Source organism: Pantherophis guttatus, chromosome 6 (genome assembly GCF_059756535.1).
Source record: "Pantherophis guttatus breed Tessera chromosome 6, ASM5975653v1, whole genome shotgun sequence".
In the NCBI taxonomy this organism is placed as follows: Eukaryota; Metazoa; Chordata; class Lepidosauria; order Squamata; family Colubridae; genus Pantherophis; species Pantherophis guttatus.
In genome coordinates this window covers 98,788,146-98,803,961 of record NC_142068.1, presented here as the reverse complement: position 1 = coordinate 98,803,961, position 15,816 = coordinate 98,788,146, and the positions used below count along the sequence as shown (strand labels likewise).

Below are 15,816 nucleotides of genomic sequence, written 5' to 3'. Positions count from 1 at the left end.
ATAGTGGTTCCACTACTCATCGAGTGGGCAAGCAGGTGGAAAACAGGATTCATCCAGCAATGCTAGGCAGCACATAGCAGTATTGCAGAGTGTTGGGTTGTGGAGGAAGAGAAGCAGTGACACTACCTCCGGAGGTCAAGAGCTTATCCAGTGGGCCACTAATTGAGACCGGCAGTGGGTCACTGCTATACCAACTGGGACGCCAAGGGGTTTTTTTCAGCTCTCCCTTCAGCCCTTTTGTTTTGGGTTTGAGCCATTTAGGATGGTTCACCTCAATTCTTAGAGTACAGACAGGGTTTTTTTTTCTGTAGCTCTTATATCGACCAGAAAGATATTACAGCGGGGCACTTTTTCTGTGATAGAGGAGTGTTTATGTTAGACCTGGTCTTTAAGATCAAGATCTCTGGGTTTCACCGGGCACAGGAGTGAATTCCACCCTTCTTACCATTATCCATTGTCTGCCAGCCGGGTCAGGAGGAATTTCATCAAGAGGGCACAGGGGTTCGATGTAGAAAGGACCCCTTTATGTCTTTTTTCCGGTCAACCAGGCGGAGGGAGCTCTCCCCTTAGACAGGGGTTGCTGGATAGAGCTATGACTGAGCTTCGATGCTCAGTCTTTATCATGACCCAGGGTGGTTAACTCACATGCCACATGAAGGGCGGTCTTGTCCACGTTGTGGGACACTAGTGTATCTGTGAAGAGGGGGTGCAGAGTGGTGAGTGACTCCGTCACCATTCTTCCGACATTACCGTATTGAAGCTTGGGTTTCGGAAGAGGCGGATTGGGTCGGTGAGTTTGGCACAGTTTGGTGGAGACAGCCAGACTGCGGGACCAGACGACTTCCCACCCTTAAGGACTGTCTGCTTTGGTAAGTCCCATGCCTGGAGTCTCGAGTTCCTAGCTGGAAAACGGGTGTTGGTCCTACCTGATAAACCCCTTTTCAGCTGGAACAAGAGACTCCAGCCCCACCCAAAAGACAGGGGTCTGGTCAGGGAGCGTTCGTGGGGTGTTGTTAGGTGATGCGTATAGATCTCTTGTGGTACATCGTTGAAACGGAGTGTCATCAAGAGGGGGCGTCTCTACAATTTGAACCCAGTCTATAGAGCCAGAAGACAGAGTGATACCCCGTGCCTGGAGTCTCTCGTTCCAGCTGAAAAGGGGTTTATCAGGTAGGACCAACACCCGCTCTATTAGGTAACAAACTATTACTACAGCACAGAATTTGGCCATTTTTCAGTTGACAGTCCTGGTCATTTAATAGGATGTACACAATTACCCATTGAGACAAGCCTGAATAATTTACAATTAGAAGAGTGATTAGCTCTGCCCTCTGAGAATGATTAATAGGGCATTTAAGAAATACATGTACAACTGTCTCAATTTCAGCATTTGCATAAACAGTTTGCTTGGAGATATTGTTAAAGGTTCCTATCAACACTGTGGAGGTCAAAGTGATTAAGCATGTGATTGTCAATACCTGTCTAATGAGGGCACACTATACCTATGATAAAAAATATGTTAAAAATAAGTTAATGGTTTACTTACCTAAATTATAACTGTAGTATTTGTGACCATAACTGTATTTAACAGATTCATATCTACTCTCTGTTCTCAGTTGATCTCATCATGAAAACCTGCTTTAGCCCAAATCGAGTGATTAATTTGTCAAGTGATCTTCAGCAAGTGGGGACAGCTTCTGCTCAGATTCAGGATACCCTGAGCACAGTACTACAGTATGCAGAAGATGTGCTGGTAAATGTGCTGTGGCCAAAATATGCACTAATAGGGAACAAGACTCTTGTGTGTGTGTATTCATTTTTCTGTTGATGTGTAATATATCAAAAATATTTTAAAAATAGTATCTCTGTCCTTTTTGTCTAGTCTGGAAAAGTGGCTGCTGACAACACTGTTGGGCGCTTCCTGATGGATCTTGTTAACCAAGTTCCAAAAATTTCGCCAGAGGACTTTGAGACTATGTTGAATAGCAATATCAATGTAAGTCCTTGGAATAGACTTGTAAGTAGTACTAATAAGTTGTATGGATGGGTGAGTTATAAATTGTTGTTCAGTTTAGTGATAAGTGTTAATATGCAAGCCTGCATTACATCTCTGGTAGAATAATCTTTAATTATTACCATAAACTTTTGTCTGCTTTCTTAAATTACACAATTTAGAAGTTGCTTTGGGTTGATATCAATCTTTCTGATATCTTCTCTGGACAGCATTGCATTTCCTGCCCTCCAAGGAAACAGAGATTATGTTGGTCTATTTCTGTAATAAAGATTTGATTTGATCTGAGAATAGTTTCCTCTTACATAGGACAGCCATTTGAAAATTGAAAAATAAAATAAAAACATTTAATGGTTAATAATCTGTTTGAAAATATTGTCCATGTACATAGCTCAAAATTTTTAGTACTTTATCAAAATACAAAATATAAAGGAAAATGAAAATAATGGAAAATAAGAGGAAAAATAAGAGGAAAAATGGAAGAGAGAGAGAGTAGTGGGGGGAGGGAAGAAAAAACGGTGTTGACCTCCGACTCTTTTTAGCACAGTAGAAGATAGTAACATTTCAGCCTCAGCTTTTTACTTTTACACAGTAATATATACTAGACATTTCTATAACAATGAACGTATTTAATCAGCAAAACCAAAATCAAAGTTTCATTTTTTCCATCTCAAACACAAAATCCAGAAGTGGTTTTCTAGTGGAAACAAAATTAGACATTCTCTTTTCTTTGAATAAAGCAATCAATTTAATCTTTTTTCCTTGCTGTGGGAAATAATATATATTTCTATATTTGCACTTACTAATCTTGATAGACTATCATCATTTATATTAACAACATTCACTATACTCTTCTTTTAACTTCCTTTTAACATACATACTTTCAAATTTACTTTTAAGAAGCTAAGAATATTGTCCATTTTGAAGATAAGGCTATTCTCCAGTTTTCTGAAACTCGCCAGTTTTCCATGAGTTTTCAAAAATTACCAGTTTTGAAAGATTACCACTTGGGAGTTTTGTGGTCATCTTTGCTATTTCCTTCAGTATTTATGTCCTTGGAGACTTGAATTCATTTAAATTAGGGAACTGATCTTTTACCATTTTCTTCTTTAGCCTGAGTTTTAGTGGGTTGGTAGCTAACTGGGGTTTCTGCTCTAAGATTCTATATCTTCTTGCCATAACTTGTTACTAATTTTATCTCACAACATGCCTGCTCCATTTTTGCCTTTTCTTTTGCTTCTGACATACTATGCAAAACTTTTGTTGTTATTGGGTATTTATTTGTTTGGGTATTGTTAAGGATATTGTTGTTGTGTTACCAACCAGCAGAGTATAGAGCACGGAGAAACGTTGCTGAGAGCAATGAATAAGAGATGTGCAAACTGGTTTATCAAAAGTTTACTTTATAGTGAAAAAGCAATCTCATAGTCTTTAAACAAATCCAAGTCTTTGCCAGTTAAATTAGTCCAGTGATATAAAATCTTCTTACCACACAAACAGTAGTTGGTTAGAATAACAAACTCTCTCTGGTTCACAAACCACGATGGTAGCAGTTCCAACCAACGATGATAGCACAATGGATACCAACTCCACACACTATGGTAGCTTATCATCAACTGAATATTTTACAGTACCTTCCTTAAATACGTTCACAACTAATTACAGCATGACTCAGCATTACAATGAATCAGCAGGAAAACTTTAAAGTCACACAATACATATTCATATTAAAGTCACAGAACACATATATTGCCTGGACAACTTGTTAGGCTCAAACCATATCCTAACAGGTATTCCTCAACTCATCATATATTTAACCTTTCTAACACAATCTCTTCTGGCAACTGTATCTTTGGTTATTATTAAACTTTTTTCCTTCCATTTTAGAAAGCTCTGTGTATCCATACTGGTCTCGTTTCCTATTTTTCTAATTAGTAGGATTTGCATCTTTAATGTCTTGTTTTGAATGAATTTTCATCATTCCCAGATTCTTTTCTCCTTTTAAACCATTGGATTTTCCACCTGAGTTCATTGAAATCTGTTTTTCTAAAATCCCGTATACTTGATTTTTTCCCATTCCCTCTCCCTTGATATCATGAAAGGTTAATATGTCACTTTTTCCTAGAGTTCCAGTCACTTTCACTTCTTCCAACAGTTTCCCCAAGTTAATTAAGATGACATCTAGGATTGCAGACCCTTTTGTTGAAAAAAGATAAATGTCAGCAGAAAACAGAAATCCGGCCTCTGATTCTTGATAAGAGTTAGATTCCCATCATTTGTGAGGATAGCTGAAACCTCCTGTTACTGTCACATGCCTCCTGGGAAATTTGATCATCTGACAACACAAAACCTCATCCATATATCTGGCCTGGGCAAGCAGTTCATAATAAACATCCACAGCAATGACACTTCTATTTCACTCTTTTTTAATTCCTGTCCAAACATTGTTGACAGGATTTTCATATTGCAATTCTTGAAGTTTTATGCAGGCATACAGTATGCCTTCCTTATGTATAGGGCAATTTATTCCTTCTGAATAAATCAAATAAATCAAATACCTTCGAGTTCTATACTGTCACAAAGTATCAGTAATGTCTATGACATATTTCTTGTCTTGTGTTAGGATTTTAAGTTCTTCCTTTTGGCTTCCCATACTGTACACCAGGGTGTCCAGCCCACGGCTTGTTGGCTGTATGAGGCCCTGGACAGCTAGTTATACAGCTCCACAGGATCTCATAAAAAATTAAAAAATAAAGGAAGTTTGTTATTTTTATATACATTAACTATATTATATATTTTAAACGGGGCCCAAGACAATTCCTCTTTACTTAGTGCGGCCAGGCAAGCCAAAGGTTCAAAAACCATGCTCTACACATTTTGTTACTAAACTTAGAAAGTGTAAATGTTAAATACAGTAAATGGCTATGACATTGCAATTTAAAACTTGGTATATTTCAGGATTAAGTAATTGTAATTTGCCAACTCTCATTTAGCTTTTTTATTTTCAAAAGTAGCGCATAACTTATAATGTAGTAGAGCATTGTAAACATTGTTAAACATGCTTTTTATGGGACATAATTTTATTTTTATTTTACAAATAACTCAGGGTGACAAATATACCCAGCACTTCTCCTATTTTTCCTATGACAGCCCTGTGAGGTTGGTTGGATTGAGAGAGAGTACTGCCCAAAGTAACCCAGCTGGGTTTTGTGGCTAAAGTGGGACTAGAATTCATGGTCCTTTACTTTCTAGTTGATGGCTTGATCATTAGACCAAGTTCTGTTGTTGTTGTTGTTATTATTAGAGTTGTACCTTTATTTTGGTACTTGGTATTTTGTACTTTGGTATTTTGGTACAACTCAAGACAGTGTATATAATGCTTCTGCCTCTTATTTTCTCTACAACAGCACAGCACTCTCTGAGGTGAGGTGAGCCAAGAGGGACTGACTCAGTTCAGGTTTTATGCCTAAGGAAGAATTAGGGTTATTATTCAGAAAAGTGTGAAACTGTATAACATATATTATATAATAGAGTTGGAAAGAATCTCAGAGATCTTCTAGTCCCGTGATGGTGAACCTATGGCACACGTGCCACAGGTGGCACGCGGAGCCATATCAGTGGGCATGCGAGTATTGCCCTAGCTCAGCTCCAGCGCACATGTGTGCTCTGGCCAGCTGATTTTCAGGCCTTCTGGGCCCACTGGAAGTCAGGAAACAGGCTGTTTCCAGCCTCTGGAGGGCCTCCAGGGGGGTGGGGAAGGCCCGTTGGACTAGATGACCTATAACAGTGATGGTTAACCTTTTTGCGTGAGTGGGGTGGGGAGCATTGAATTATGGGTGTTGACACGTGCACGCATGACCCCCCCGTGCTCCCCCCGCTTTTGGCATGTGATGACAAAAAGGTTATCCATCACTGTTCTAGTCCAACCCCTTCTCAAGCAGGAGACCCTATATCATTTCAGACAAATAGTTGTCCAGTCTCTTTTTGAAAGCCTTTAGTAATGGAACACCCACAACTTCTGAAGGCAAACTATTCCATTGGTTATTTGTGCTCATCATTAGGAAATTTCTCCTTAGTTCTAGGTTCCTTCTCTCCTTGGTTAGTTTCCAACCATTGTTTCTTGTCTTGCCTTCAGGTGTTTTGGAAAACAGATTGACCCCCTTGTCTTTGTAGGAGCCCTTCAAATATTGGAACAATGCTATCGTGTCCCTAGTCACTGTTTTTATTAGACTAGACATACCCAATTCCTGTAACTGTTCTTTTTATGTTTTAGCCTCCAGCCCCCTAATCATTTTTTGCTCTTCTCTGCACTCTTTCCAGTGTCTTTTTTTGTGTGTGACCAGAACTGGATGCAGTATTCCAAGTGTGGTCTTACTAAGAATTTGTAAAGCGATATTAGAATTTCATGTGATGTTGATCCTATCCCTCTGTTAGTGCAGCCTAGGATTGCATTGGCTTTTTTGGCTGCTGCCACACACTATTAGTTCATATTTAAGCAGTTGTCCACTAGAATTCAAAACCCTCTCACAGTTGCTGGCATTAAGCCAAGTTTCACTATACAGTTGGTTTTTGTTACCTGAGTGTAGAACCTTACTTTTATCTACGTTGAATTTCATTTTTTTAGCTAAGGCCCAGTTTTCAAGTCTATGAAGATCTTTATGGATCTTGAGTTTGTCTTCTACAGTGTGGCTATTCCTGCCAGCTTAGTGTCATCTGCAAATTTGATGAGTCCCCCTTCAATTCCCTCATCTAGATCATTTATATCAATCTAAAATTGGAAGCTTTAAAATGTTTGTTTATTAGTATGAATGAGAGGACAAAGTTACAGATTTGTTTCTAATTACTATTTCCATTGAACAATGTTGTATAATGTACAGACTCTTAAGTATATTCTTTTTTTTTTCCTCCTTAGGACCTGCTGATGGTAACCTATTTGGCAAATCTCACCCAATCACAGATTGCACTCAATGAAAAAATCTTAAACCTGTAATGAAATCTTAACCATCTATTAACAAGACATCCTAAAGAAACAGTGGAACTTCTTTGCACAGTCCAGACTCCATACTTGGATTTTATCTTCTGAACTGACTGCTGAATTAATCTTTCTCATCACTTTTTTCCCTCTTCTAAGTATGGTCAGAAAGATGATCATCATTAAAAATGACCAAGGAATTCCTAAGTTCCTCTGTCTTGCTTGTGTATTATTAACATAGCTCTATAAATTTGTAGGGATCCTTGATTTCTACTAGGGAAATATATTTGAATTTGTTTTTGAAAATATTTATGAGCTTCAAGTGTGAAAAAGAGAATAATTCAATTAAAAATAATAAGCTTTTCAAAATATCATTCCAAACTTCTACCAAAGTACATTTAAGATTTAGTTGAATATAGGGATAGGCATTGTAGAAAAAAAAAGTTAATTTCTGTCAGATTCCTGTTTTATAGATTACTTTCTTTTAGGATAGAGACTTGTTGGACTGAAGTTTACTGATAAAAAAAATCGTACAGCATAAGATTTTGTTGAAGGGCAAGGCAGAAGAAGAATACTTCTCAAATAACCAATGTTTCAACTATGCTATAAATGTAGAATATTAACAGGGCTGTGAAAGCTAATTAATGCATTCTTGTATCACAGTGTATCACAACACAGTGTCATAGTGCCAGCAGAAATTATAGGCATTTACTTAGATGAAAATAACATTCTAGGTCTCAGGAAATTCCTTTAAATAGTTGACCTGGGGGAAAGGAAAGCAATGACTGTTCTGTTAAAGAATTTTGTTTTCAAGGAAGGAGCTCATGAAAGGGTGTTTAATCCTTTTTCTTGAGCAAGAACAGATATCCCTAAAATCAAGGATTTTCCTTTCAGTAGAAGCAGCTTGGGAACTTGGCTATCCAGTGAGAAAGTGGGAGATGGTCTAGTGATTAATGCAGTGATGAAATAAGATGATCAGGATATATTTCTTTATATATGAATGACAGTTCTACTATGGATTGATGCTCCATAGATGTATTTGGGAATTTGAATTATAAACCAAACATTATTTTTCTGTACACGGTTCCTGATGTGGGTGATACAAAATACTGTAGTAATACTGCCAGAATAAATAGGGGGATAGAATTGGCATCTTGATCTTAAAGATCTGATCTTGTTCAAGATTTTTTTCTTTAGTGAGTAATATAAATGGGAGGTGCTATTATTTGCTGGCCCTTTCCACAGATACTGATTGACTGTTAGGGGAATAGAATGCTAAACCAGACTGTTTAATTTGATAAGACCTGCTTCTTTGCCTAAGCCAGAGGTGTCGAACTCAAGGCCCACAGGGAGATGGGAATGAGAAGCAGGGAAGGAGGGAGGGAAAAGGGTAGGGATAGGAGGAGGAAGGGTGGAGGTGAGAAGGAAGAAGGAGGGGGAAGGAGAAGGAAGGAAGGAAGACAGGAAGGAGAAGAGAAGGGAGATTACGAGAGGGCGGGAAGATCTGAGGGAAGCACTTGGCCACCAGCAGCCCTGCTGCCCTTTTGCCATCCCCTTGCCCCCTCCTCTCCTGGTGGTCTATCACTGAGGATGCTTTGGTTACAAAGTCGGATCTCCTTGCAAGGAGAGGGAGTGGGCGTCCCTCTGACCCATACTCTGCTCTCCTGTACACACCATGAGCAACCTGGCCAAGGAGAGCGAGCACAGCAGCAGCAGCCTCAAGGAGGAAGTAAGCGCAGCCAGGTGCCCCTCTGGGAAGCGGGGCTGGGCTGGGCTGTGTGGTCCCGGTGCCCTGGGACCTCGGCCAGGCTGGGCTCTGGACAGCCTGCGCCGCCATCCGGGCGTCCTCCACGTGGCCTCTTGTGGACAAGGGTTTGGCATTTGCTCTGGTCTTGCCTTCCACCACTGGAGACAATGGATCCCCCTCAGCCCTGCCTGGGCCATCAGAGGTGCCCGATGCGAGCAACATTGACCTGGCCATGCCCACCCAATTGGCTGTGATTACCCAGCCATGCCCCTCCTGCCCCTCCCCCCCGAAGTCAACCAATCACAACCCTGATGCGGCCCTCAAATCGAGTTTGACACCCCTGGCCTAAATTGATAATGCTGTAGTAGTGGAATGGCTGAGTCTTTAGGTAGAGGGTTGGAGGTCTCAAACCATTTTTTGCAGAAACTTTTTGGGTCTTTGCACCATGACTTATCTCTTCAGATATGGCTTGGAAATGCCTGTTGCTATCAGCTGTCATCTAGGGCTGTTTAATAAATGGATGAGGATTCTGAGGAAACAATTCTATGCCTCTCAATCGTAAATCTATCCCTGTATAAAGATACCATGTGCATGTTCTATGTTATTTTCTCAATCAATGTTGTCACTTGTTGCTTAATCTGGCTAATGATCAAGTAATAATTACATTATGAGAATAAGAATATGAGTTAGCACTAGCCCTGAGCTACTTTTTGTCACTGTTGTAAAAACCACATCTTTGTTAATACTTAGTTTCTATCCAGGATAAATTATGTGTAGAAAACGAGGAGGATATTAATGAGTATTTTATAATATACCCAAGGAAGCACTAGGGAAAATCAGCGAGAGATTGCACCTTAGCAATAACATTCAAGCAGAAGCCTATAGTGCAGCGGTTCTCAACCTGGGGGTCGCGACCCCTTTGGGGGTCGAACGGCCATTTCACAGGGGTCGCCAAAGCCCTCTCTCGGCCCCCCCCCACGCCTTCACTCACCCTCACCCTCTGCCTATGCTGGATCGCCCGGTCGCCGTTCGCTTACCCCGCCTACTCCCAATCTATTGCTGCCTCTGGAGTCCCAGCTGATGGCTAGAGGGAAAAAAAACTTTAAATTCTTGCCGCGGGGCTTCAAAGAGCCGCCCTACTCTCAGCTGTTTTGCGGAGGGCTCTGTTGCTAGCTAGCTGCAAAGAGGTAAATTCCTGGAGCAGATTTTTTTCCTCCTAGCTATGCTGAAAAAGCGAAATTGAAAGTAAGCAGGATCTTTGGTGCAACGTGACAAAATGAGGCAGAGAGATTTCTTTTTCCTCACCAAAAAAGGTAGGTGCAAAACTACAAACAATGGGAAATTTAGGGCAAGAGGAGGTTCAAGATTTTAAAATACAGAAGAAAAAAAAGCTCTATTTAACTAGGGAATTGTAATAATTGAGATACTATTAATTGCATATTGTGTTGAAAGCAGAAATGGCTAAGTTGTGGTTTGGAGGAATATAGGGGGGAAATTATTTGGTTTATTATTATTGGTAAATATAATTAATTGATTTGTAAGAAATTGGATTGCATGGAAATAATTGGAATATTCATGTTCATATTGATTAATATACAAAAAGGTAGTTATATAACTAATTGATTTATATTAAAATGTTGAATTTGTATTAAACAACTGTATTACATAATTAACCAATGTGAGGATGGATATAAAAATAGATGACAATGGGAAGGGGCATAATATAGAATAGAAGGGAAAAATTGAATTTGATTAAGATTAGAGATGAGGATGAAGGGTAATATTGGTTTTTAAAAAAAATAGATGAGGAATAAATATGGTAAAAAGGAAATATAGAAATTGTAAATTTAATTGAAATGACTAAATACTGTGTTGGAAGAAATATCCTGGGTTCTGCTCCAAGTGGGGAAAAAGACACTGGAAACATGGGAGACTGCTTGGAAAGATGGTTTAATGGTGGACAGGATCACATGGCTTGATGGGGCCCATTGTGTTAGTTTCTGTTGCTATTGTGTTGCAAATGTCCTTTGACAAAGGATTGACTTTCTGCCTCTGGCCCATTAACAAAGGGTGGGGGGCAGGAAGGTGGGAGCTGCTTTGTCTGTAAAATATGCTTCTCCATTTCTCATCCAGGGAAATATAATATTCTGCTTTTTTAATATTTCCCAAAATATTTCATTCTTCTAGGAAAGGGGTGGGTGCTAACCTCCTACAACTGTTTAAATTTGTGAACCGGCCAAATACTCTGTTCAAAGAAAATATGTTGTATGTTTGTATGTGTGTTTCTAATTATTGCTATTTATTGCTATTTGTTCTCTTTTATTCTTTAAAGTTTAACAATTCATTCTTTATCTTAATATCTTTATTTGTTTGGGGTTGGCTTTCTTCCCTTTCATCTTTTTTATTGTACAGCAATCTTTCTCCTCAAACCTACTACCTCTGTCTTTTCTTTCTTTCTTACTTTCTCTTTCCCCCCTCTTCTTCTTCTCCCTACTTCCTCTTTCTTTCTCCTTCTCCTCTCTTCCTCCCTCTCTTACCTTCACTCCTACTCTAATTTCCCTTCCCTTCCTTCATCCCTCTCTATTGCTGTATCCTTTTATGCATATGGACTACTCAGAGGGCTGAAAAAGTTATTTTTGACTGGTCCTCGCACTTTTGACCAGTCCTCGAACTTACGACTGTCCTCACAATTTACGTTTTTGCCCTATCTTGTCACCATGGTGAAGAGAAGCAGTTGTGAAATGAGTGACACGGTTGTTAAGAATGGTACAATGGGCATAAATGATGACCATGATATGGGCATAAATGATGATAACTGCGAAGACCGGTCAAAAGTGCGAGGACCTGTCAGAAATCACATTTTTCAGCCCTCTGGGTAGTCCTTTTGTGCACAGGGACTACTCAGAGGGCTGAAAAAGTTACTTTTGACTGGTCCTCGCACTTTTTTTTTTTTATTGCAAAAGTTTTACAATTACATTTTCACCCCTTTCCCCCCCCCCACCTCCCCCCCAGACTTCCCAACCTCCCTAACCCTCCCTAACCCTCCCCTCCCCCCAGACTTCCCTATAATATACTCATACTCATAAAAAACCCTTAATATAACACTTATATATAAACTTGGACCCCTCCCTCCCCTGTATAATTTTTCTCTTTACCTCCTTACATTAAAATATTTCCAATACATTATTTTCAAATAAAAGCTATTTGATACTTTCTAGTTTGATATTTGTTCTGAACATATTCTATCCACCTTTTCCATTCCCATTCATAAGTCTCTTGTGAACAATCTTTTAAATATGCTGAAATCTTCGCCATCTCTGCAAAACTGGCCATCTTCAAAGTCCATTCCTCGATAGTGGGCAAAGCTTCATTCTTCCAGTATTTACCTATCAACAATCTTGCTGCTGTTATCATATACAATATCAATTTTGTTTCACCCAATGTAAAATCCTTAACTATACCCAATAAAAACAGTTGTGGAGAAAATTGAATTTTTTTCTTCAAAACATTCTGCATGACCCACCAAATTTTTATCCAAAAAGCCTTAACTTTCCTACAGGTCCACCAAACATGATAATACGTAGCATCCAAACATTCACATCTCCAACATTTTGGCTGAACATTAGGGTACATACATGACAACTTTTTGGGATCTAAATGCCATCTATAAAACATTTTATAGAAATTTTCCCTCAGGTTCTGCGACTGTGTAAATTTAACATTCTGAACCCAAATTTTTTCCCATGTTTCCAACATCACTGGTTCTTCAAAATTTTGTGCCCACTTAATCATACAGTCTTGAACTAATTCGGTTTCTGAGTCCCTTTTCTAGCAAAACATTATAAAGCCTTTTGATATGCATTGGACCTTTCTCTCTTATATGTCTAACCAATTCTTCCTCGTACGACATAATACCAGTTTTTTGGTCCTCTTTCCATCTCAATTGTAATTGATTATATTGTAACCAAGTTAAATTAATCCCTTCGTCCAACAGTGTCTGCAATGTCTTCAGCTGCCATCTGCCCGCATCTGTAAAAAGAACCTCTTTGTATAAAACCCCCCCGAGTGACATTATATTTGTATTCCACAAAGTATGACCAAGATCCAGCCATAGCGGTATTTTATAATCCCATTTGAGTCGATGCTTCTTCCAAACTCTCATCAAAGAGTCCCTAAGTATATGACTTTTAAATACTTTATCAACTTTGTCATCATAAAATAAGTAAGCATGCCATCCAAATTCAAGATCAAAACTTTCTGCATTCAATATTCCAGCCTTTTTACTTCCAAACTTGTTAAAGTTAAAGCTGCTGCATCATAATATAGCTGTAGGTTTGGAAGTTTAAGACCTCCTCTTTCTGGAACATCTTGCATAATTTTCAATTTCACTCTCGGCTTCTTCTCGTTGGTCCTCGCACTTTTGACCAGTCCTCGAATTTACGACTGTCCTCACATTTTACGTTTTTTGCCCTATCTTATACCATGTTGAAGAGAAGCAGTTGTGAAATGAGTGATATGGTTGTTAAGAATGCTGCACAGGCATAAATGTGAGGATGGTCATAAGTGTGAGGACCAGTCAAAAGTGCGAGGACCTGTCAGAAATGACTTTTTTCAGCCCTCTGAGTAGTCCCTATACACATAGCCATGGCCACCCGGTCACATGACCAGCTAGCCACGCCCACTCAGTCACATGACCTCCAAGCCACGCCCACAGAACCAGTAGTAAAAAAAAATAGAACCCACCCCTGTTTTTAAACAGCATAGAGGAGATGATGCAACCTCAATCATTGAAACTTGGATGTTCTTGGGAAGTGGCATTGGCTGAATCATAGTCCCCATATAATCCAAATGTAGCAGAAGTTTTAATCTGATTAATCGAGACAGAGAAAAGAAGATTCCTTTCTTTTTTACCATCTTCAAGTGTAAAGGGAAAAATGAAAACTAGAAAAACAAGTTCAACATAATTTCTTCAAATTTGATTATGCCCCTAGATTGTACAGACATGTACATATCAAAAACTAAAGCAGAGATTGTCAGTCAGCTACCACAAAGGTCCAAGATAACAGACAAAATTGAGTTTTGTTAGTTTTTTTAGAAAATCATGGCTATTTAGTTTTTTGTCACCACAAATCCTTAATCTTTTTATTATAGTTCTGTCAACATATTTTTGCCAAATTGCATTTACTTTGATATAATCCCTATGGACCTGTATTTACCTGTATCCTCGTGCTTTTTTTTTTCCAATTGTGCTTTTTAAAATTCTACAGATACCTGTCTCAGTTTGGGAGGCAAAGATGATCAAATCTGAACTTATTTTATACACAGAAATGAGGTTAGGAATATGACAGAAGTTTCATCAAGATCCCATGCAGATATTGTATAGCTCAATACAGATAGTCCTCAATTTACAACAATTTATTTAGTGACTGAAGTTACAATGGCACTGAAAACAGTAACTTGACTTTTTCACATGACCATTGCTGCATATCCATAGTCATGTGATCAAAATTCAGATACTTGCAATTGACTCATGAAGGTTGCAGTGTCCTGGGGTCATGTGATAATCTTTCGTGACCTGACAAAATTATTGGGGAAGCCAGATCCATATAACGCAGTAATTCACTTAAGAACTAGCAAGAAAGATAAAATGAGGCAAAACTTAACTTACTTAGCAATAGAAATTTTGGATTTAATTTTGGTTGTAACTGAGGACTACCTGAACCTCCAAATCAGGTCTGTGATGGCACATCATTGCCAAAAATAGCAGATCTATAGTTGAGATGGCTTCTTATGTGCAGCCAAATGTGCTCTTATCTCAGTGGATTTTCCCCTGGCTCCCTTGTAAAAAACATTAAGATAGATAAATCCTGTTTCGTCGATTTAATACCTATTAAAGCTAAAGCAAAACTACGTTTATCTAACAACAAGTAAAATTGCGGACTGGCAGTTACACATCCTTCGTTTGACCAGACAAGGGCCTAAATCACAGGGTTGACTCCCGATCCGGCACATGCATTTTTCCCGAAAGAGGGTTTGCGGCAACGCTGCGCTCCTTCGAAGGGAGCAACGAAGACTAATGCTCAAGCAGCAGTGCCCGATGAGTGGCGGCGGGCGTTGTTGAGGCGCAGCCGGTCTCTCCATGGTAGTCTAGTGTCCGGTTCGGTGTCGGAGCGAGGAGTGACAGGGATGCGCAGCCGATGCCGAAGTTCGTCCTTCCGGAGGCTCCCACTTTCGCCTTCCCGTTGCCCAGAGAAGGCGGAAGGCCGGCGGGGCAGGCGGGGCGAAAACGTTCCTACCCTCGGACCAGGAAAGGGGCGGAACAGGCTCGCCTCGCCCGTCTCCATTTTGCTCTTCGTACTGAGCGTTGATGGTCGGAGGGGACGCCGAGTTTCTTAGCCGCAGTCCAGGCGAGTGCAGGGGTAAGGGAGCCCGAGCCGGGAAGTACTCCGTCTGAGGCCACAGAGACAGTCCCTTTCTCCCAGAGACGGCCTTTCCCCCTCCCTTTCCAGGTTCCTCACAGGGCGTGTGCCTGCCTCTAGTTTTTTGGATCTATTTTTGCTTTTTTTTTTTTTAATGTTCTTTTATGGGAGGGGGGGGAATGTCCCAGTTAGAGGGGCTCGCGTCTCCCGCTGTAACCAGCTAACCCACTCCGCTCTCTTTGCCCGTTTGATGCCCCCCCTTCAGATCATGAAGCAAACTTTCTTATTGTGAATATAGATCATTCATGAACCGAAAATGTGGAATAAAAGCGCCGGAAATTATGTACAAGTCAGTCAATGAAAACGTGAAAACGATTTAAGGCCTTTTTGTTACTCTTGAGTTTGACGCTTTTCTCTAGCGGCTCGTTGTATAATGAGCAAATTAATGATGGCATGTACTCGTCAGGAAAATTTTCTCTTTGTGTTTAATCTTTCTCCTTAATTTGATCTATAGTGCTGGCAGCTAATGTGTGAAGTCATTCTCTTCATTGTCAGTGTGCTCGTTTCTGCTTCCTTACAATGCGTAGCTGCTCTAAGACAGAGGTTAGCCTTGTTTACTAACAAATAGAGTAGGTTGTTTCCCTAGAGACGTTGGCTACAAGATGGG

General features: G+C 39.8%; 2 protein-coding genes across 3 annotated transcripts in view; both read left to right on the top strand.

Moving 5' to 3' along the window:
* EIF3F (eukaryotic translation initiation factor 3 subunit F) overlaps positions 1-7,190 on the top strand; it is a 34,161-nt gene extending 26,971 nt beyond the window's left edge. Inside the window, exons 6-8 of the mRNA XM_034435256.3 lie at positions 1,617-1,753; positions 1,883-1,996; positions 6,924-7,190. Of these exons, the coding sequence (XP_034291147.1) occupies positions 1,617-1,753; positions 1,883-1,996; positions 6,924-7,001 (329 nt within the window). The 3' untranslated portion in view covers positions 7,002-7,190. The remainder of the gene's footprint in view (positions 1-1,616; positions 1,754-1,882; positions 1,997-6,923) is intronic.
* Positions 7,191-14,683: 7,493 nt separating this feature from the next.
* Positions 14,684-15,816, top strand: part of ANXA7 (annexin A7) — a 51,495-nt gene continuing 50,362 nt past the window's right edge. Inside the window, exon 1 of one of the 2 annotated variants that reach the window (XM_034435260.3) lies at positions 14,684-15,137. The gene's annotated coding sequence lies outside the window, so the exon portion shown is untranslated. Of the gene's footprint in view, positions 15,150-15,816 lie in introns of both variants that reach the window. The other variant, XM_034435259.3, reaches the window with a different exon arrangement.